Source organism: Mastigoproctus giganteus, chromosome 9 (genome assembly GCF_048544385.1).
Source record: "Mastigoproctus giganteus isolate SK-2022 chromosome 9, ASM4854438v1, whole genome shotgun sequence".
Taxonomy (NCBI): Eukaryota; Metazoa; Arthropoda; class Arachnida; order Uropygi; family Thelyphonidae; genus Mastigoproctus; species Mastigoproctus giganteus.
The window spans coordinates 47,570,897-47,593,035 of record NC_143583.1 but is presented as its reverse complement, the minus strand read 5'-3'; the positions used below and the strand labels follow the sequence as shown (position 1 = coordinate 47,593,035).

At 39.6% G+C, this 22,139-nt stretch overlaps 1 protein-coding gene across 1 annotated transcript in view; it reads left to right on the top strand.

Annotated features, from left to right (window-relative positions):
* LOC150080200 (sodium/myo-inositol cotransporter-like) overlaps positions 1 to 22,139 on the top strand; it is a 185,763-nt gene that overhangs the window by 57,321 nt on the left and 106,303 nt on the right. Inside the window, exon 5 of the mRNA XM_090380642.1 lies at positions 14,558 to 14,662. Coding sequence (XP_090236768.1) covers positions 14,558 to 14,662 — 105 coding nt within the window. The remainder of the gene's footprint in view (positions 1 to 14,557; positions 14,663 to 22,139) is intronic.

Genomic DNA, 22,139 nt, shown 5'->3' with positions numbered 1-22,139 from the left:
CATCAGGAAATACATTGCTGAAGACCCCAGAATGACAGATGATAGATGTCGGCAATTCTACCTGGCTATAAAACAATCTAGCATATTAGCATTAGTAGAGGCATATGATGCAAGAAAGCAAGCTTATGCAGTATCAGCCAAAAAAAAAAAATTTCCACTTCACCCCTCCGTTCATTCGAAATACCTGTCCAGCTGAGCCTTAAATTTATTTAGGCTATAAACCTCCACCACAAGGGATGGAAGTCTGTTCCACCAACCAACTTCCCGCTGGCTAAAGGCAAATTTCCGCACATTTATCCTACGTCTGTCTTTCCTCAATTTGAATTTATGCCCTCTTAGGTGATTATTTTGAGCAAGAGGCAGAATCCCATCAGCATTGAGCATGCTCAAACCATTCAAGGCTTTATACACCTCTATCAGATCACCTCGCTGGTGCCTAGTCTCCAGACACTGTAATTTGCAAAACTTAAGCCTTTCTTCGTAAGAGCAACCCTCTGTTCCATTCGATAATCTTGTTGTCCTTCTCTCTACTCATTCCAGCTACTCTATATCCATCTTGAAATGAGGCCTCCAGACCTGTATACAAGGTGTGGCCTGTTGACTTAAACAAGGGAATAATCACCACCTTATCCCTGCTAGAAAAATTCCTGTATATCATTTACAAGACACCATGAGCTACTCTTGCAGCATGTCTGCACTGCTCAGAGAACTTTATATCTGCCTGCACAATTACCCCCAGGTCCTTTTCATTCCCTACCACTGTCAGTGTGGTACCACAGAGTTGGTACGCTGCTCTGGGGTTGCTGTTTCCCATATGTAGTACTTTACATTTGTCAATGTTAAACTTAATTTGCCACATCTCAACCCATCTGCTCAACCTTTCCAGATCCTGTTGCAGCAGCATAGCGTCAGTAGTGTCCTTAACAACCCTGCCTACCTTTGTATCGTCTGCAAACTTGGACATTAAGCTTGATATACCATCATCAATATTATTTATAAATGCAGAAAACAATAATGGATCCAACACTGAACCCTGAGGGACTCCACTAATAACATTAGTCCACGATGAGCAGTGTCCATTGATTACCACTCTCTGTCTTCTCCCCTCAACCATCCTTTTATCCATAGCAGCAATTTGCCTCCAATGCCACACTGCTCCAATTTGTGCAGCAGTCTTCCATGTGCAGCAGTATCAAAAGCCTTTCTAAGATCCAAGTATATAATATCAAAGTTATTCCCTGTATCCAGTTCTTTTGTGACCACATCATAGTATCCAATCAAATTGGTCAGGCAAGACTTCCCCTTAACAAAACCATGCTGTGTCTGAGATGTAAGTGAAGTCTTGTCTAGATGATCCTGCAGTGCTTCTTTAACCAGTGCCTCCACTAATTTTCCTGGAACAGAAGTTAAACTCACAGGTCTATAATTACTTGTGTCGGCCTTTGATCCTCCTTTGTGAATTGGGGTCACATTTGCACATCTCCAGTCTATGGGTACCTCCCCTGAGTCCAAGGAAGCTCTCATAATTATGGCTAAGGGTTTGCTTGCTTGCTTCCTTTGTTGCCTCCTTTAATATAACTGGATAGATCCCATCCACTCCAGGTGCCTTTCTTGTGTTTATCTTCAACAATTTCTCCTCCACTTTACTCTCAGTTATTACAAGATTCTCTAGCTTACTGCCAGAGTTGAAAATGCCTCTGGCATTCCCCTTGCTGAATATCTCCTCATTTGTGAATGTCAATGCAAAATATTCATTTAGTTTGTTAGCTACCTGAGCAGGATCATCAAAAGTTGAACCATCGATATCAAGTGGACCAATCTGATTCATCCCCTTCCTTCTGGAGTTTACATAAGTAAAGAACTCTTTGCTGTTTTTCTTTATATCGTTTACCAAAGATTTCTCGTAATCTGCCTTCGCCTGCCTAACCTCCTTTTTAACTTGTTACAGATCAACTTATATCTATCATAGGCTTCTGTGTCACATGTTAATTTATATGTATCCCATGCATTTTTCTTCTCTGTCATATGTCTCATTAGTTCATCTGACATCCATTTAGGCCTAAACCTTGAACAATATTTCTTAGTTGGTATGTAAAGCCTAGTAGCTTCCAAGATAAGTTCTTTGAATGCTTCCCATTTTGAATTTGCTGTTGTTAACATCATCAGTTGGTCCCACTGTATAGAATTTAAATACTGTCTCAGACCAGCGTAGTCGCCTTTACGAAAGCAAAGCCGACCGGGCTAGCCAGGTGGGTAAAATGCCTGCCTGGCAACCCAAAGGTCGCGGGTTCGAATCCTGCCTTGGGCTTGGATCAAAGTACTGCAAAAACCTTGGGAGGTGCATTATGGACACAGAAGCCGATGCGCCAACAACTACCAAAAAAAAGAAAGCAAAAACCCTTCCCCTGGTAATGGGAAGGGTTTTTGCTTTCGTAAAGGCGATGGTAGTTACCTCTTTGAATAAATCCCACTTCAGCACACTGTGATCACTGCCACCTAGTGATTCCTTTATCTGCAGATTCTTAATGCATGAAGAATCACTACTGATAATCAAATCAAGAGTATTACCCCCTCTAGTTGCATCCCGAACATGCTGATGTATAAAACAATCATCCAATAAATCCCCAAAAGCTTTGCTAGTGTGTGAGTGACCAACCCACAAATTCCAGTCAGTATCTGGGAAATTAAAATCCCCCATTATAAGACTCTCTGATTTACTGGCCCACTCTATTTCCCTGTACAGTTTCTTATTATACTCATCAGAGTCGTTAGCCGTATAGCACACTCCTACACTCAATTTTGATCTCCCAATACTTATGTTACACCAAACTGACTCGACACTGCACTGTCCAGCAATGTCGACTGGCTTCACTTCCTTGGTTTTTATGTGTTTCTTAACTAATAGCATAACCCCTCCTCCCTTCCTATCCTGTCTATCCTTTCTGTAGCCGTACTCCCCAAATTCCAGTTCTGCATTCCTTATATCTGTGTGATACCATGTCTGTGATATCCCAACATCTACCTTTTGATGTTTTGAGAAATATCTCAAATTCATCAAATTTATTTACCAAACTCCTAGCATTGGTGTACACTCAAGTATACATGCACCTGTTTCTATTCTTAGCTACCCTAACACAACCCATGTGTTTACTTGTACTGCAATGACTTCCAGCAGTCTCTGAAATATTTTGCATCTTGTTTTCCAGGCTGCTGCTCATTCCAATAGAAGCACTGCAAGAATCACTTTCACCTCTGCCAGTGGCTATTGTTAATCTATTAGTCCTTGTATCCCCCCAAGCTAGCAGTTTTCCGACCCATGTAGGAAAACTGCTAGCTTGGGGGGATACAAGGACTAATGTCTTGATAGCATCGATTGTGCTGATTTGCCTCGATACCATCAGCAAATATTCTTGCATCCTTTCTATTTAAGTTTATCCCATCCCTGTAGAAGCAGTCTCTCCTGTTAGCAAGTACAGACCAGGCTGAAAAAAATTCTACCCCTTGAGCCTTGCACAATCTTTTCAGGGCCGAATTGATCGACATGGCTCATGATATATTCCCTCCTATCGTGTCTGGGTAGAATTGCAGACACTTTCAAATTCAACCCTAATTCACGGCTTTTTTTCAACAGTGACCTGTACTTGTTAATTAATTCCTCCGGTCTCCTACTCTTAATATCATTAGTGCTAACGTGTACAACAATATCACCATTTGTGCCCTTAAAAGATGATATCTGCTGTACAACATCATCAACCTTTGCCCCTGGCAGGCATACCCTGGTCCTGTTCACCTATCCTTTTTACAAAGCATGTTCCCCATTTACCTGACAATACAGTCACCAACAACTAATAGTTCCTGTGGGACCAGCGCATTCTGCCTTGGGGGTTGCCGCTGTGTTGCACGATGATTTGAATGGCCTTTGACGGCCAATGCAAGGATGATTTATAATAATCATTAAAAGTTTAAATAAATAAAAAAAATCATAAATGAAAAGACCTTACTGCATCACTTAGTAAATGCCATATATTTTTATAATTTCAAAAACACCAATCCTGTATTATTATTGAGACAACTTTAGGCAAAATAAAAGTTTTATAAATTTGTGCTAGTTTAAAAACTTAAGTTATTAATCCCTCCTGTCGTGTCTGGGCAGAATTGCAGACACAAGATAGGAGGGATTAATAACTAAATCCCTCCTATTTATCCATGCATAGTTAATAACTTAATCCATGTATAGTAACACATTTCTCCCATCTATGGATCAGTTGTTTAATTCCTTGATCATTGAAGTCTGTACTTTTTTTTTTTTTCCTGAAACCACAATTCAACTTCATTGAGAAGTCTGACAGTTCTAGGTCAGGAGAATAGGGTGGGTGCTGCAGTAGCACAAATCCACCAGTTGGTGAGAACATTGCATTTGACATTACTTCTGCAAAGGCATCACCAATCTTGGAACCCATTGTGCAGAGACGTGCCTGCTGCACTGTCAGTACTCATGCTCTGCAAATCCTGGCAGGTGCCATGCCACTCAACCTGGAGGTTGTCCGCTGTGGACTACTTCAAAGCAAATTCCAAAACCATCCTCAACTTCATAACAGACCCCGCAAATGACAGAACAGCAGAAAAGAAGTGTCTCCTCACGCATCTGCAGCAGGTGCGGCAAGCGAGATGGACTACTTCCAACAAAGGTGAAATCACTAGAAAGTTCTTCCCTTACATTAACAGGGTGTTCCCCAGGATTCCCCCCCTGGTTTCCACCTGCCCTTTATGCTACATACCTGTTAACTGGCCATGGATCATTAAAAGGCAAACTGATGGCCCTGGGAATCATCGATGATCCCACTTGTACCTGTGGTGGGATTGAGAGTTGGTTGCACCTTATGTACGACTGCCCCTTGTATGAGGATCTCTGCTGCACCTTCATCACTTCCTTGACCTACATACCCAAAGACCAAGAAACACACCTGCTTGATGGTAGGGAGGAATATACAGCTTTTACGCATTTTGCACAAGAGCTCTTCAGCCGAAGGAAATCTTTATCTACAGAGACTTTCCTGTACCGGGCACCACAACGGTCCCAAGGAAGACAGCAGACTGTTGGAGACCAATATGGACTTTCATCCAGAGTCATGAACTTGACCGTCACACCATCAAACGGACAACTATCCGACGATTGGAGTTTGAAAGCTACTATTGGATTAAATTAAACCCCTGGATTGGACATCACCCAATGTCAATGACAGAGGTGCCAAATGGCGATCTTATCTGTGCTCCCTTGTACAGTCATTTTCGACCCCATTCTTTTCCCTTTCTTCACTTTTGCCTGATGGACTGTGTCCATTGATTGGTTGGGGATGCCTTCGCCTATATCCTCTTACTTTTATTCCCCGTCTTCTTCTGTACACCCTGTACTACCTCACTCTATCTAATCGCTTGTTTTTTTTTTTTATTATTATTATTTTTTTTGTCTTTTTTTTTTTTTTTTTTTTTTTAACTTGGTCTCTGCTCAGGAAGCTGAGGTGACCTTGACGGAGACTAGCCAGAGAATTATGGGCAGCCTGGCTACCTCCTAGTGGTTGCGTGCAGGCAATGTGGGGTTCCACCAAGGGCCCTGCGGCCAAATACCAGGACACACAACAGAACTCAACACAATACTACACATCCAACACACAACGCTTTTCTGGCATTTACAGTAGTACTGTATTTCTTCATAGTGTACATATGGCGCAGATGTGGGAAACCACAGGTGGCACTTGACCCTAACCTATGCACGCTATGTGCAGAGACCTTAGACCTATATAGATGGTCATATAAAATGCTGTGGCCAGACCCATAACTAATTCTCACTGCATTTGCAATGAACTGAATTGTCACACATCTGTCACTCAGCACCAGCTGTTCAAACTCTGCCGTCTCACTATCTGTGGATTTTGATGGTCTTCCTTCTCTTGGCTCATCAAAGACACTTATACAACTGCACTGGAACTCCCATTTCCACTTTTTTTTCTTTTACAGCTGTGTATGGACAATTTTGCCCATGCACAGCTTTCATTTTTTCAACAATTTCCTGAGTTTTCTTGCCCTGCAAATGCAGGAACTTGATTACTGCTCGATACTCCACTTTGTCAACCTTAGCATCCTTCCTCAGATTCCAGGCTCCAGCTCTGGTGTACAATTGCCTACGGGAATGAAATTTCACATGTTAGTTATTGAATATGTAGACAACTTATATTAAAAACGTCATCTTCCTACTGATGTTTAACTAGGTCAGGATATGACCTTTTTGATACCCCCTCATAGAAGTCACTAAAACACCCCATTTTTCATGTTAGATTAAATATTGGAGGTGCAAGCTGAGAGTTCTAATTTAGTACATTACATATACAATCTATGAATGATAAATTCTTGTAAGTTAATAGTAAGGAAATAACTTATAAAAAAATATTCAATATTAATGGAAGTTTTTTACCTCCTCCATAATCAACAGTCACTTAAAACAATGCTAGGTTGTGGGCCTCTGTTGTATAGTATTTTAAGAGATCTTGTAATTCAGATTAGATTGAAAAGATCTAAACCTCCCAAGCACATTCTAATTCATTTCACAAATATACGTGGTCTCAATTCTAATCTAAACTATAGTGGTACACGTGATACGGAAGTTATATAAAGGGAATTCGTAGAAAACACTACATACCGAAAAAATAAATATAGCGTTATAACTGTTTTGGGATATAACTTAAGGATTTAATTTTGTTTTGAAATTTTATTGAATTAAATGGGAATCATGACTCAGAGCAGCAAAGCAAAAGGCTCAAGCTAATGGGAGTGCTGTGGTTCAGGGGAGAACTGAGGGGGGCAGCTGCCCTCTGAATCACAGTCTTTTAAAATGCACTGTTTGCTTGATGTTTGCGGACCAGTCGTGTACGGGACATGATACTGCCAAGGGGGATGTCTTTGTGTGTGCACGATGTAAGGAGTGCAAGGAAATCAAGCGACAACTCAGCGTTGTTATGGGCCTTTATGAGAGCTTGAAGGACAGGGTGGATGCCCTCGAAGGAAATAAATTGAGGGGCCCATCAAGCTCTCAGCCGCCCACATCAACGCCAGAGCTTGCACTTGGTCATCAGGCAACAAAGAGGCAGCCCCCTAGGCAGAATGCGCTGGTCCCACAGGAACTAGTAGTTGTTGGTGACTCTATTGTCAGGGAAGCGGGGAACATGCTTTGCAAAAAGGATAGGTGGAATAGGACCAGGGTATGTCTGCCAGGGGCAAAGGTTGATGACGTTGTAGAGCGGATATCATCTTTTAAGGGCACAAAAGGTGATATAGTTGTACATGTTGGCACTAATGATATTAAGAGTAGGAGACCGGCAGAATTACTTAGCAAGTACAGGTCACTGTTGAAAAAAAGCCGTGAATTAGGGTTGAATTTGAAAGTGTCTGCAATTCTGCCCAGACACGATAGGAGGGAGTATATGATGAGAGCCTTGTCGATCAATTCGGCCCTGGAGGGATTGTGCAAGGCTCAAGGGGTAGAATGTTTTTCAGCCTGGACTGTACTTGTTAACAGGAGAGATTGCTTCTACAGGGATGGGATACACTTAAATAGAAAGGGTGCAAGAATTTTTGCTGATGCTGTCGAGGCAGAGTTAGGTGGGTCGGAAAACTGTTAGTTAGGGGGGGATACAAGGACTAATAGATTAACAGTAGCCACTGGCAGAGGTGGAAGTGATTCTTGCACTGCTTCTATTGAAATGAGCAGAAGCCTGAAAAAACAAGATGCAGGATATTTCAGAGACTGCTGGGAGTCATTGCGGTACAAGTAAACACATGGGTTGTGTTAGGGTAGCCAAGAATAGAAACAGGTGCATGTATACCTGCGTGTACACCAATGCTAGGAGTTTGGTAAATACATTTGATGAATTTGAGGTATTGCTCAAACATCAAAGGCAGAATATCCTGAAAGAGGCCTCTGAGGTCGGGAAAACTCATGTCTAAAAATATATATAAATTCATACACCGACCATTGAATAAAATTTAAAATTTAATATGACTACAATCTTTACACAAAAATATTTACAATAAACTATTGCGGAATGCTAAAAACTGTAATAAAAGATCATTTACAATAAAATTTGCTAAAATATAAAACATTAAAAGCGCTAAAAACCTGAAGCTTTCGGGAGCGTCAGCTCCCTTCTTCAACAGTGAAATGACTTCCTGCAACATCTCCTTATTGCGGTACAAGTAAACACATCTCTAAGGAGATGTTGCAGGAAGTCATTTCACTGTTGAAGAAGGGAGCTGATGCTCCCAAAAGCTTCAGGTTTTTAGCGCTTTTAATGTTTTATATTTTAGCAAATTTTATTGTAAATGATCTTTTATTACAGTTTTTAGCATTCCGCAATAGTTTATTGTAAATATTTTGGTGTAAAGATTGTAGTCATTTTAAATTTTATTCAATGGTCGGTGTATGAATTTATATATATTTTTAGACATCAAAGGCAGATATTGTTGGGATATCAGAGACGTGGTGTCACACAGATATAAGGAATGCAGAACTAGAATTTGGGGAATACAATGTGAATAGAAAGGATAGACAGGACAGGAGGGGAGGAGGGGTTATGCTATTAGTTAAGAAACACATAAAGTCCAAGGAAGTGAAGCCAGTCGACATCGATGGACAGGGCAGTGTCGAGTCAGTTTGGTGTGACATAAGCATAGGGAAATCAAAATTGAGAGTAGGAGTGTGCTATAGGCCTAATGACTCTGATGAGTATAATAAGATATTGTACAGGGAAATAGAGTGGGCCAGTAAATCAGAGAGTCTTATAATGGGGGATTTTAATTTCCCAGATATTGACTGGAATTTGTGAGTTGGTCACTCGCACACTAGCAAGGCTTTTGTGGATTTATTGGATGATTGTTTTCTACATCAGCATGTTCGTGAGGCAACAAGAGGGAGCAATACTCTTGATCTGATTATCAGTAGTGATTCTTCATGCATTAAGAATCTGCAGATAAATGAACCACTAGGTGGCAGTGATCACAGTGTGTTGAAGTGGGATTTACTCAAGGAGGTAACTACCATCAGAGGTAAAGGGAAGGGATTTTGTTTTCGTAAAGGCGACTATGATGGTCTGAGACAGTATTTAAATTCTACACAGTGGGACCAACTGATGATATTACCAACAGCAAACTCAAAATGGGAAGCATTCAAGGAACTAATCTTGTAGGCTACCAGCCTTTACATACCAACTAAGAAATATTGTTCAAGGTTTAGGCCTAAATGGTTGTCAGATGAACTAATGAGACATGTGGCAGAGAAGAAAAATGCATGGGATACATACAAATTAATGGGTGACATGGAAGCCTATGATAGATATAAGTTGGTCTGTAACCAAGTCACAAAGGAGATTAGGCAGGCAAAGGCAGACTACGAAATATCCTTGGCAAAGGATGCAAAGAAAAACAGAAAAGAGTTCTTTTCCAATTTAAACTCAAGAAGGAAAGGGATGAATCAGATTGGTCCACTGGATATTGATGGTTCGACAGTTGAGGATCCTGCTCAGGTGGAATAACAATCTAAACGAGTATTTTGCATCTACATTCACGCATGAGGAGTTATTCAGGAAGGAGAATGATGTAGGTAAAGTAAACATTGTCAGTGAGCTGGATGATTTTGTAATAACTGATAGGAAAGTGGAGGAGAGATTGTTGAGGATAAACATAAAAAAAGGCACCTGGAGTGGATGGGATCTATCCAGTTATATTAAAGGAGGCAGCAAAGGAAGTAAGCAAACCCCTAGCCATAATTATGAGAGCTTCTTTGGACTCAGGGGAGGTACCCATAGACTGGAGATGTGCAAATGTAACCCCAATTCACAAAGGAGGATCAAAGGCTGACACAAGTAATTATAGACCTGTTAGTTTAACTTCTGTTCCAGGTAAATTAATGGAGGCACTGGTTAAAGAAGCACTGCAGTATCATCTAGACAAGAATTCAGTTATAGCTCAGACGCAGCATGGTTTTGTTAAGGGCAGGTCTTGCCTGACCAATTTGATTGGATACTATGATGTAGTCACAAAAGAACTGGATGCAGGGAATAATTTGATATTATATATTTGGATCTTAGAAAGGCTTTTGATACTGTTGCACATGGAAGATTGCTGCACAAGTTGGAGCAGTGTGGCATTGGAGGCAAATTGCTGCTATGGATAAGGGGATGGTTGAGTGGCAGAAGACAGAGAGTGGTAATCAATGGACACTGCTCAACGTGGACTAATGTTATTAGTGGAGTTCCTCAGGGTTCAGTGTTGGATCCGTTGTTGTTTTTGGTGTTTATGAATGATATTGATGATGGGATATGAAGTTTAATGTCCAAGTTTGCAGATGATACAAAGGTAGGCAGGGTTGTTAAGGGCACCACTGAAGCTATGCTGCTGCAACAGGATCCGGAAAGGTTGAAGAGATGGGCTGAGAGGTGGCAAATGAAGTTTAACATTGACAAATTTAAAGTACTACATATGGGAAACAGTAACCCCAGAGCAACATATCAACTCTGACAGTGGTGAAGAATGAAAAGGACCTGGGGGTAATTGTACAGGCAGATATGAAGTTCTCTGAGCAGTGCAGACGAGCTGCAAGAGTAGCTCATGGTGTCTTGTCAATGATATACAGGAATTTTTCTAGCAGGGATAAGGAGGTGATTATTCCCTTGTATAAGGCAATGGTTAGGCCACATCTTGAGTACTGTATACAGGTCTGGAGGCCTCATTTCAAGAAGGATGTAGAGCTTCTGGAACGGGTACAGAGAAGGGCAACAAGATTTGTGAATGGAACAAAGGGTTGCTCTTATGAAGAAAGGCTTAAGTTTTGCAAATTACAGAGTCTGGAGATTAGGCACCGGCGAGGTGATCTGATAGAGGTGTATAAGGATTTGAATGGTTTGAGCATGCTCAATGCCAATGGGATTCTTCATCTTGCTCAGAATAATCAGCTCAGAGGGCATAAATTCAAATTGAGGAAGGACGGATGTTGGATAGATGTGTGGACATTTGCCTTTGGCCAGCGGGTGGTTGGTTGGTGGAACCGACTTCCATCACTTGTTGTTGAAGTTGATAGCCTAAACAAATTTAAGGCTCAACTGGACAGGTATTTCGAGCGAACGGAGGGGTGAAATTGGAGTGGTGTGTGTTTTTTTTTTTTTTGGCTGATGCTGAATAAGCTTCCTTTCTTGCATCATATGCCTCTGCTAATGCTAAACGATGTCCATTTCCACTTGCAGTCTGCCAAACCCCATGTACTTTTCCTGACAGAATCTCAGTTATTGGTTGATTCAACTACTGATCATCTCAGATGCCCAAATTATTCGCTGTATGATTCCTTTAGCCTCAAAGGTAGTACTTGTGCATATGTCCGTTCTGATATTCCCCGTCAGAGACTTTGCAATTTGGAATCTCCTCTCTTTGATCTTCTCTGGCCTAAAATCTCCCTACCTCATTGTGTCAAATTCATCTGTTGTCTCTACCGTTCTCCCAACTCCGCTAATCACTTGGAGCTCTTTGACTTCCTCTCTTTGCAACTTGACTTTCTCCAGTCCAACATTCCTAACAGTGAGGTAATTTTCCTTGGTGATTTTAATGTTCACAACTCCAGCTGGCTTCTGTTTTCTAGTCACACCGACCCAGCTGGTCGAGATGCTGAGGCTTTTGCAATTACTAATGACCTTGCACAGATTGTTCATTTACTTACAAGAATACCGGACAATCCTAACATTTACAGATTGTTCATTTACCTACAAGAATACAGCCAATACGCTTGATCTTTTTCTCACAAACAACCCTTCTAAGTACACGGTCAAAGTGCAAGGTGCTTTTGGCACTTCAGATCACAACTTAGTGATTCTCTTCTCTAATGGAACCTTTATCTCATGGCTATTCCCAACCTCGTGTTGTTTGGCATTACAAGAATGCAAAATGGGATGACCTGTGAGACTTTTCCTTGGTCGGATTACTGTTTCAAAACTTCTGATTGCAACGTTTGCTCAGATCATGTCAGTGAAATTATTCTTGCAGGAATGGAATCCTTTATCCCACACTCCACTTTACAATCTTGTCCTTTATCTAAACCTTGGTTTTCCAATAAATGTGCTAAGGCTGTTCAAGAGAAGAATGTTGCATATCGTAATTGGCTTGTTTCTAATTCTTCAGTTTCATTTTCTGCCTACACCAAAGCTCGCAACAATTGTAAAGCAGTTATTAATCAGTCCAAACTAGAGTTTGAAGAGTAGAAAACTAAAAGTAGAAAACTTGCTTCTTGCCTTAATGGTAGCCGAGCATTCTGGTCTCTTGCCAAAGCTATTGGCCGCAACTTTTGCCCATCTCTGCTCTCACTTCTGTCCAAACCTGATCGTTCTGTTGTCATTTCAACCAAGAATAAAGCTGACCTGCTAGCATCCCATTTTTCTTCCAACTCATGTATTAATGATCTTGGTAAAATACCTCCCACCATTCCCAACATGCCCCATTCAATGCCTCCTGTGGTGTTCCATCAAAAGGATGTCAGCAGGATTTGACGAATCTTGATGCTAAGAAAGCTCCAGGTCCAGATGGTATTTCTCCACTTGTTCTCAAAACCTGTGCTCCTGAACTTACTCCTTTTCTTTGCCTCCTTTTTTCGCTTTCTTATTCCAAAGGTGTTTTTCCTTCTGCTTGGAAATTTGCTCATATCCAGCCAGTTCCTAAAAAGGGTGACAAATCCCTCCCATCCAATTATCGTCCCATTGCAATTGCTTCTACTCTTTCCAAAGTAATGGAGAAATCAATTAACCGCCAACTCTTAAACTACCTAGAAACCTTCCGTCTGATTAACGATGAGGACTGATGACCCTCCTATGTGTGAGTCTTGTGGCACAGTTTTATCAATTAGACACATTTTAATCGAATGTTCAGATTTTAGCAATATCCGTCTTACCGCTTTTAGCCATCTGACTGAGCCATATACACTCAGTCAGATTTTATCTGACAATGACAACGTGTCTGCTGTTTTTAGCTTTTTAAAATCAATAAATATTTTTACTCATATATAAAATTTTTACATTTTTATATATTTGTGATACATTTTGACATAGTGACCTAACTAATTGGGTCACTGAAAGTTTAAAAAATTTTTTATAAATGACCTGGTCTTGGCGCATTATAGCCTTAGTAGCTGATGCGCCAATAAAACCGAAAAACCAAAAACCAAACCAAATCTGATTAACGATTGCCAGTATGGATTCCGTCAGTGTCGATCCACTGGTGATATTCTGCTTATGTTACCCATTTATGGACTAATTGAATGGAAAGGTACGGTGAAACACAAGTAGTTGCTCTTGACATCTCAAAGGGTTTCGATCGTGTTTGGCATAAAGGTCTTCTAAACAAGCTTCCATCTTATGGTTTGCCAACTGTTTTAAGTAATTGGTTATCCAGCTTTCTCTCTGATTGCTCACTGAGGGTGATGGTAGATGGATCTGTCTTCTAACTTCTCCACTAATGCCAGTGTCCCCCAAGGTTCAGTTCTTTCCTCCCACTCTTTTCCTCTTGTGTATTAATGACCTTCTTCCATTGACTGGAAATCCTATCCATAGTTTTGCTGATGATAGCACATTGCATTCCACTTTCCATTTTGAGAAACCTTGTCCTCAGTCTTTTCTTATATCTCGCAAAAAGGATTCTTCTGCTCCTATGCTTATCTTTAGTGACACTCCGATTTCTAGGCAAAATGATATATCTCTTTTGGGGATTACCCTGACATCTAATCTCTCCTGGCACAAGCACATTACAAATATTGCTTCTTCGGCATCTAAAAACTTGGTTTTCTCTTTCGCTCTTGGCATTACTGATCTTCCAAACAGCTGCTCACTCTGTATAAATTGCAAATCTGCCCTGCTATGGAATATTGTTCCAACATCTGGGGTGGTGCCCCCAAAACCTCTCTCAGGCTTCTTCATTTCATTCAGAAGAGGGCAGTTAGGTTAATTAATGACTCATCTGTAGCAGAGTCTCTCCACTCACTGTTTCACAGACGTACTGTTTCTGCTGCATGCCTCTTCTACAGATACTTCCATGGGCACTGCTCTTCTGAAATGGCTTCTATAATTCCCGCTCTCTCTTTCAAAACACTCCGAACATATGCCGCCACCAGCCAACATCCATTTACTGTCCAACTTCAAACCCACAGAACCAACTTTTCATCTTCCTCATTTATTTATTCAACTGCCGTTTTCTGGAACAACCTTCCGTCATATGTATTTCCTGAAAATTACAGTCTACAGAAGTTCAAGTCCAATGTCAACAAATATCTTCTTTCGTCTTCTCAACCTCCAACCCAAGCACGGTACTAAGTGCTATAGGTTCTAACACCTCTCGTGTTTGGGGTTTACATAAAAAAAAAAAAAAAGATTGAAGGATTTAAATATTGATATATAATTGATGTTCATTTGCAGTTGTTACAGTAAGCCATTAGTTGAAATTAACTTATGGTTTTTTTTATTCTTTATTTATTTAATAGGTGTGTACTTTGCCAGAGTTCATGTCTAAGAGGTTTGGAGGTCAGAGAATTAGGACTTATTTAGCAGTGTTATCACTTATGTTGTATATTTTCACAAAAATATCTGTAAGTATTTTGAATATAGATTGTTTAAGTTCAGTTGAAGAATTTACTGACATCCAAAATTAGAGTTAATTGCGAATACTAATTACCAAGTGAGGTAAAATACTTGTATTCTCATCTGTCATAAAATATCAATGACAGCTGAAAATATAAATGAGCTAGTTACGATTATATAATGATAATTGGCTCATCCCTCAGTCCTGACAAGTATGAGAACGTGAATATTTTTACTTGTTTTTCGTTAAAATAGGTAAAAATACATTTTGATAAGTCCTCCCCCCCCCCCAGTTTCTCTATTAAAAATTTAAATTGTATGTTAAAGGTTTAAAATAAGCCCTTCACCTCCTCATATGCATATCAATTTTCACCTATCCGCCATTCTTTAATACCCTCCTTAGAATTTATTTTTTTATTCTATTTATTTGGTTTTTAGGAGCATTAGCAACTAAGGCCATATTGCTGTGGGATATGCGGTGGCCATTCCCTGACCTTTCTGCTTCCTCCGTATTTGGTGGTGACGGGCTCTAACCTGGGTCTAATCAAGAAGCGTGTGCTATGCACTGCTGCTCCTTCCCACCTGGCTACGGAAGCGCCCCCCCCCCCTTAGAACTGATTTCATATAACAGTTATTCATTAGAGCCCTTTATGGATGAATAAGTTATAACATAAGGGTGTTCATTAGAGCTGGGATTCGTTCTGGTCTTAATGAATTTACTTTTCATTAGTGCTGTCATTATTAGCAACCATCCAATATGTCTACTTAGAGAGAAAATTGAAGTTATACAACTGGATTTGCTTAATTTTTTGAAATGTTTCTGTGATGGGAGGGGACAAGAATAAAGCAAAAAAAAAAAAATTTTGTTTGGAATATCATTTCACAGCTTCTTTTTTTTTTTATTATCAGAATTGTTGTATTAATTTGTATCGAAAAAGTTACATGTGAATCCTTTTATTAAGAATAACAAACCAAAGTACAAAATGAATAAATTCTGAGTAAAATTTATCTTAAGGATAATATGGTACTTAATTTAAGTTTATAGTAAATCACCAGGTTTTACCTGCTAAGAAAAATTAATTCAACTCCCTTTATGAAATTATTATATGAAATGATATTACTCACCTGAGTAATGGATCATGCAGTATTGGTCTGCTGCTTAGACAGTTAACCAGCAGTCAGATGCGTTAATGTTGTCCATTTCATTGGGCCATTGAGTGGTCAACTCTGTCCCATATTTGTTAATGTTTGAAACATGGCTAGTGAAAACAAGGCACAGTTGACCTGTACACTGAAACATTGTAGATTTGAAATTGCACACAATAAAACAGTGTTCAGTTTTTTAATGATAATTTGCTCATGGAAATTGTTGCAAGCACCCATTGTATTGGGAAGATCTTGCAACGAAAGGAGAAATGGTACATCTGGAATATCAGCAAACATGGCATTCAGTTATGTAGGTTGAATTTTTGTGGAAGAAAAGTGTGTTTGTTAAAAGGTAAAGCAACTAAGGCTACAAGGGCCTCAATATATTGTGTCCACAAACTGCATGTATTCTATGGTTGATTTGCCAGTTTTCACGACCCAAGCTTCTAGGAGATAAAAACCATGCAACCCTCACCTAAGGTACAAACCTGGCCAGGTTGTGGCTCATATCAGGGAAATGCCGAAATATATTCTGCAAAAAGATTAGGTGGAATACAATCAGGGTACATCTCCTGGGGACAAAAGTTGCTGACATTGTAGAGCAGATATCATCCTTTAAGGGCACAAAAGGTGATATTATTGTACATGTTGACACTAATGATATTTAGAGTAGGAAACTTACTTAACATGCACAGGACAATGATGAAAAAAAAAGTTGCAATTTAGGATTAAATATGAAAGTATCTGCAATTCTACCACACACACACACACACACACACACACACACACACACACACACACACACACACACATGATAGGAGGGAGTATATGATGAGGGCCTTATCAATCAATTTGGGTGTGGAAGAGATCTGAGCAAGGCTTGTGGGGTAAAACTGTTCTCAATGTCGTCTGTGCTTGTTAACAGGAGAGACTGTTTCTGCAGGGATGGGATACACTTAAATAGAAAGAATGCAAAAATATTTGCTGATGCTCTCGAGGCAGTGGTTCAGAAAATTGCTAACTTGGGCGATACACAGACTAATAGATTCACCTCTGCCTGCAGCTATTAAAGTAATTTTTGCACTGCTTCTATTGGAATTAGCAACAGCCTGGAAGGCACAGTGACAGGGATAGCAAGGACTGTGGGGATTCACCATGGAACAAGTAAATACATGGGCTGTGTTAGGGTAACTAAGAGTGAGGACAGGTGCACGTATACTCGCACGTACACCACTACTAGGAGCATAGCAAATAAATTTTAAGTTGAAGTGCTGGTCAAGGCATCAAATAAATACGTTGTTGGGATATCAGAGAGATGGTGTTGCTCAGGTATAAGGGATGCAGAATTTGAATATGGGGGAGTGCAATGTATACAGAAAGAACAAACAGACAGGATAGCATTAGTAGAGGCATATGATGCAAGAAAGCAAGCTTATACAGCATCAGCCAAAAAAAAAAAAAAAAAAAAACCCTACTGACTTCACCCATCCATTCAATCCAAATGTTTGTCTTAAATAAATTCAAATGCCTTGAATTTATTTAAGCCGTCAACTTCTTCAACGACAGATGGAAGTTTGTTCCAGCAATCAACCACTCGCTGGTTAATGGCAAATTTCCACACATCAATTCTACAACTGGCTTTGCTCAATTTGAATTTGTCCCCTCATATGATTAATCTGGGCAAGAGTAAGAATCACATCAGCAATGAGCTTGCTCAAACCATTGCCCCACAATAGGATCACCTCACAGGTGCCTAGTCTCCAGACACTGTAATTTGCAAAACTTTCTTCTTAAGACTACTTGTAAGAGCAACCCTTTGTTCTATTCAATAATCTTGTTGCCCTTCTCTGTACTCGTTCCAGCAGCTCTACATCGTTCCTAAAATGAGGCCTCCAGACCTGTATACAATACTCAAGGTGTGGCCTGACATTGCCTTATACAAGGGGATAATCACCTCCTTATCCCAGCTAGAAAAATTCCTGTATATCATTGACAAGACACCATGAGCTGCTCTTGCAGACCGTCTGCACTGCTCAGAAAACAAACTTCATATCTGACTGCAAAATCACCCCCAGATCCTTTTCATTCTCTACCAACCTGAATGTAGTACCACACAGTTGATACATTACTCTTTGGTTACTGCTAACCATATAACCATATACTTTACATTTGTCAATGTTAAACTTCAATTGCCACCTCTCAGCCCATCTGCTCAATTTTTTTAGATCCTGTTGCAGTAGTGTACTGTCATTAGTCTCATTAACAACCCTGCCAACCTGCATATCATCTGCAAATGTAGACATTAAGACATTAAGCCTGATATACCTTCATCAATATCATTAATAAATACAGAAAACAACAATGGTCCCAACATTGTTAGGACCATTGTAGACTTCACTGATAACCCTGGTAGACTTCACTAATAACATTAGTCCACGAAGAGCAGTGTACATTGATTACCATTCTGTCTTCTCCCACTCAACCATCCCTTTATCCATAGCAGCAATTTGCATTTAATGCCAACTGCTCCAATTTGTATACAGCAGTCTTCCATGTGGAACAGTATCAAAAGCTTTTCTAAGATTCAAGTATATGATATCAAAATTACTTCTTGCATCCAGGTCCTTTGTGACCACATCATAGTATCCAATCAAATTGGTCAGACAAGACTTCCCCTTAACAAACCCATGCTGTATCTGAACTATAAGTGAAGTCTTTTCAATAGGATAAGAGGGGAAGAGCATTCCAAAGATTTTACCCCCCACGGAATGGTGGTGTAAAATTTTTGGTATACTCTTCGAACCATGTTCTAGTCACCATGGTTTTGTGGAGAGGTTCATTGTCCCGCTGGAAGAGTCCATTGCACTGTGGGTGCACAATGACCATGAAGGGATGTGGATGGTCTGCAAGGATGGACATTTAACCTTGACCCATTCAGAAATGCATATAGATGTATCAGAGGTCCCAGCGTGTGCCAGTTGAAAACACTCCTGACCATTACCGACCATCCACACCTGCCTGTAAAGTTCCTTGTTGATATGATGGGTGAATAGTTTCTGCTAGATATGCTTCCTCCCTCCACTCAATAACTGGAAACGGGACTCATCGAACCAAGAGACCCGTCTCTAATCATCCAAGGTCCAATGCTGATGTTCTTTCACCCAGTAGAGATGTAGAGTCCTGTGTTGTGGTGTTAGCGATGGGACTCTGGTGGGTTGGTGGCTCCCGTAACCCATTGCAGTTAATGATCACCTGATGGTCTTGGTGGAGACATTTCTAGCACTTCCCTCATTGAAGTCTGCAGTGATTTGTGCCACTGTTGCTCTCCGGTTGGCTGAAACAATGCGAAACAGACGTCGATGGCCGCGTTCATCTACCACCTTCCTCCACCCACAGCCCTGTCCATGATGAGATGTTTTTCTGGAAATGGTGTATTGCTGATACTCTTGATACTGTCGAATGGGGATAGTGCAATTTCTGTACTACCTCCACGATAGTGACCCATGCTTCAGGCACCCACTATCATTGCTCTTTCAAAGTCAGTTAACTCATGACGTTTATCCATACTGATGTCGAATTACAGGCTACGTTAAGTTAATGCAGTGATGCAGTGTACCTATATACTTGCCACATGGTGCGCTTGTCCACTAGCAAGAGGAGTGACAGCATCACATTGCCCAGGAACCAGATATCCTATGAATTCTGTACTTTCAGTGTATATGGTGGTGTGACTATGCATTTTGGAATTTCATAGAAGGTTAGGTTTTGGAATAATTTCGAGGGTGTTTTTTTTTTTTTTTTTTATATATAATAAACTGTAGTTAATATGTAGTTTTGATCCATGTAATCGCGTAGGTTAATTTTTGTTTTTAGTTAAGTATTTAAAAAGCTACAGCTGGTATCCATCTGAGAATAAGTAACCTGAGATATAACTTAAAACGATGCCGCTTTGCTAATATTCTATTAATTCAGATTTGGCTATGTATTACTGATGCTTTTGCACTATACTTATACAAAAGTTACAGTTTAACATTCAGATAATCCTTGTTATTTATATTTTGGTGGGAACTTTTAACTTTCGTTCATAGCCAAAATTTAACTTCTCTAGTGGTTAAAGCTTTGTCAACAGTTTCATTTCTGTAATATTTTGGCAATTTAAATTCTGTAATATATTGTAAATTTAAATTTTGTAATCTTTGTAGTGGACAAACCTAGCTCAGCTGACAATTCATTTTTTTTGCGCCCGATGTAAGGAGTGTACCAATCTCAAATTAGAACTTGGTGCATTACGAGAAGAATTTGAGTCACTGAAGAAACGAGTGCTTGCCCTAGAAACAAATGTAACTTGGAGCTCGTCAAGAACTCAAGTATCTCATGACCTGTAAAATGATGCACCCCCGATTCAGGTCCCAGATAAGAACAGTCAAATAGAAAACAGAATAGAAAAAAACCCTCGTGCTTAGAAGAGCCTGTGCAGGTGAGGCTCAGTCATATGAAATTAGTGATTTCAAAATTACAGATGACTTTTTATTAGAAAATCTTTCAAACATAAAGGCAAAGAAGGTTTGTACAGTTTATGGCATATACCCAGTAATTTTGAGGGTGAATGCAAGGGAGTGTATTGAACCATTGAGGTTAATTATGAGGGCATATTTGAACTTAGGGAAGGTTCCTTTGGATTAGTGAAGTGCCGGTGTATTTCCAATACATAAAAGTGGTCCTTAAGAGTGAAGTTGGTAACTGCAGACTGGTTAGCTTGTACTCGGGGACATTTAGATAGATATGGCATTATGAGGGACACAACATGGCTTTGTTAAGGGAAAATCATCTTTAACTAACTATAAGCTAGATTTAGGGAACAATTTGAGTGTAGTTTATTTGGATTTTAGCAAGACATTGGACTCAGTCCCTCATGAGAGGTTATTGTATAAGCTGGACATGTTGGGATTACTGGAAAAATTGTAAGATGGTTTGCTGTGGAGCGGCTGCAGGGCAGAAGGTCTTGATTAATGAATATTTCTTCTTTGGACTGGTGAAAAGTCAGAAGTGGGTTTCCCCATGGGTTGGTTCTTGGGCCACAGTTGTTTACGATTTTCATAAGCAACATCACAATGGGATAAAGAAGGCTTGAAATCAAAATTTTCGACATCTAAAGATTGGTAGAGTAGTTAATGATCACTAACAAACAGTGTTCCTTCAGAATGACTTAACAGGCTGCAAGAATGGTCCGAAAAATGGCAGCTATTAAAACAATGCAGAAAAATGCAAGATCTTACAACCGCATGCAACCGCAAAATAAATTACCCACTTTGTGGGGTTGAATGAAAAACAGAAGAGGAAGAAAGTGATTTGGGAGTTATGATAAGGGCAGATATGAAGTTTTCTGAGCAGTATAAACAGGCAGCCAGGAAAGACCATGTTAATTCTATTGATGATTTATCGAACATTATCCTGTAAAGATATGGACATCATATTTCCACTGTATAAGGCAATTGTAAGACCACATTTGGAATACTCTGTTCAAGTATGGAGACCTCATCTGAATAAAGACATTGAGGTTCTTGTAAGGATTCAAAGATGGGTAACTTGCATAGTGAGATTGTCAAATGGGTGACCATATGAGGAAAGACTCTGAATATGTGTACTATGGAGTGTAGCAACTAGCACTTTAGAGGTGACCTGATTGAGATTTATAAGGCTGAGGGGGGTTAGTAAAATAAACAAAGATGGAATATTCACTGTTGTAGAGAATTCCAGAACTCATGGGCATAAACTGAAATTACAGGGGAAAAGGTTTAGACTAGATTGTAGGGAGTTTTCTTTTAGCCAGGGAGTCATTGGTCTGACTCATAATAACTGCAATGCACCAACCATCTATAATTGAAACTTTATTAAAATAATAATATGAGACTGGATCAAATTTTGTAAAAATAAAAGGATACAAAAAAAAAATACACTAATTTTACAATAAAAGTGATAAATAAAATGAAATATGAAATAAAACTGTATGGAATTAAAAACGACTGTTGATAAAGGAGACAACCACCTCTGAAAGCAACGGTTGTTTTTAATTCTGTATAGTGTATTTTTATTTATCATTTCATCACTTTTTTTTTTTGTACAATCAGTGTATTTTATTTTATTTGTGTACTTATATTTTTACAAAATTTGATCCAATCTCATATTATTATTATTTTAATAAAGTTTCAGTTATAGACATTTGGTGTTGTTGCATTGCAGTTATTTCGAGTCTGAACTATCCCAACCCCAGATGCCTATTTGAAGAATTAAGTCATTGAGTGTAGGAACGGGTTGCCTTCACAGGTAGCCGAGGCTTGA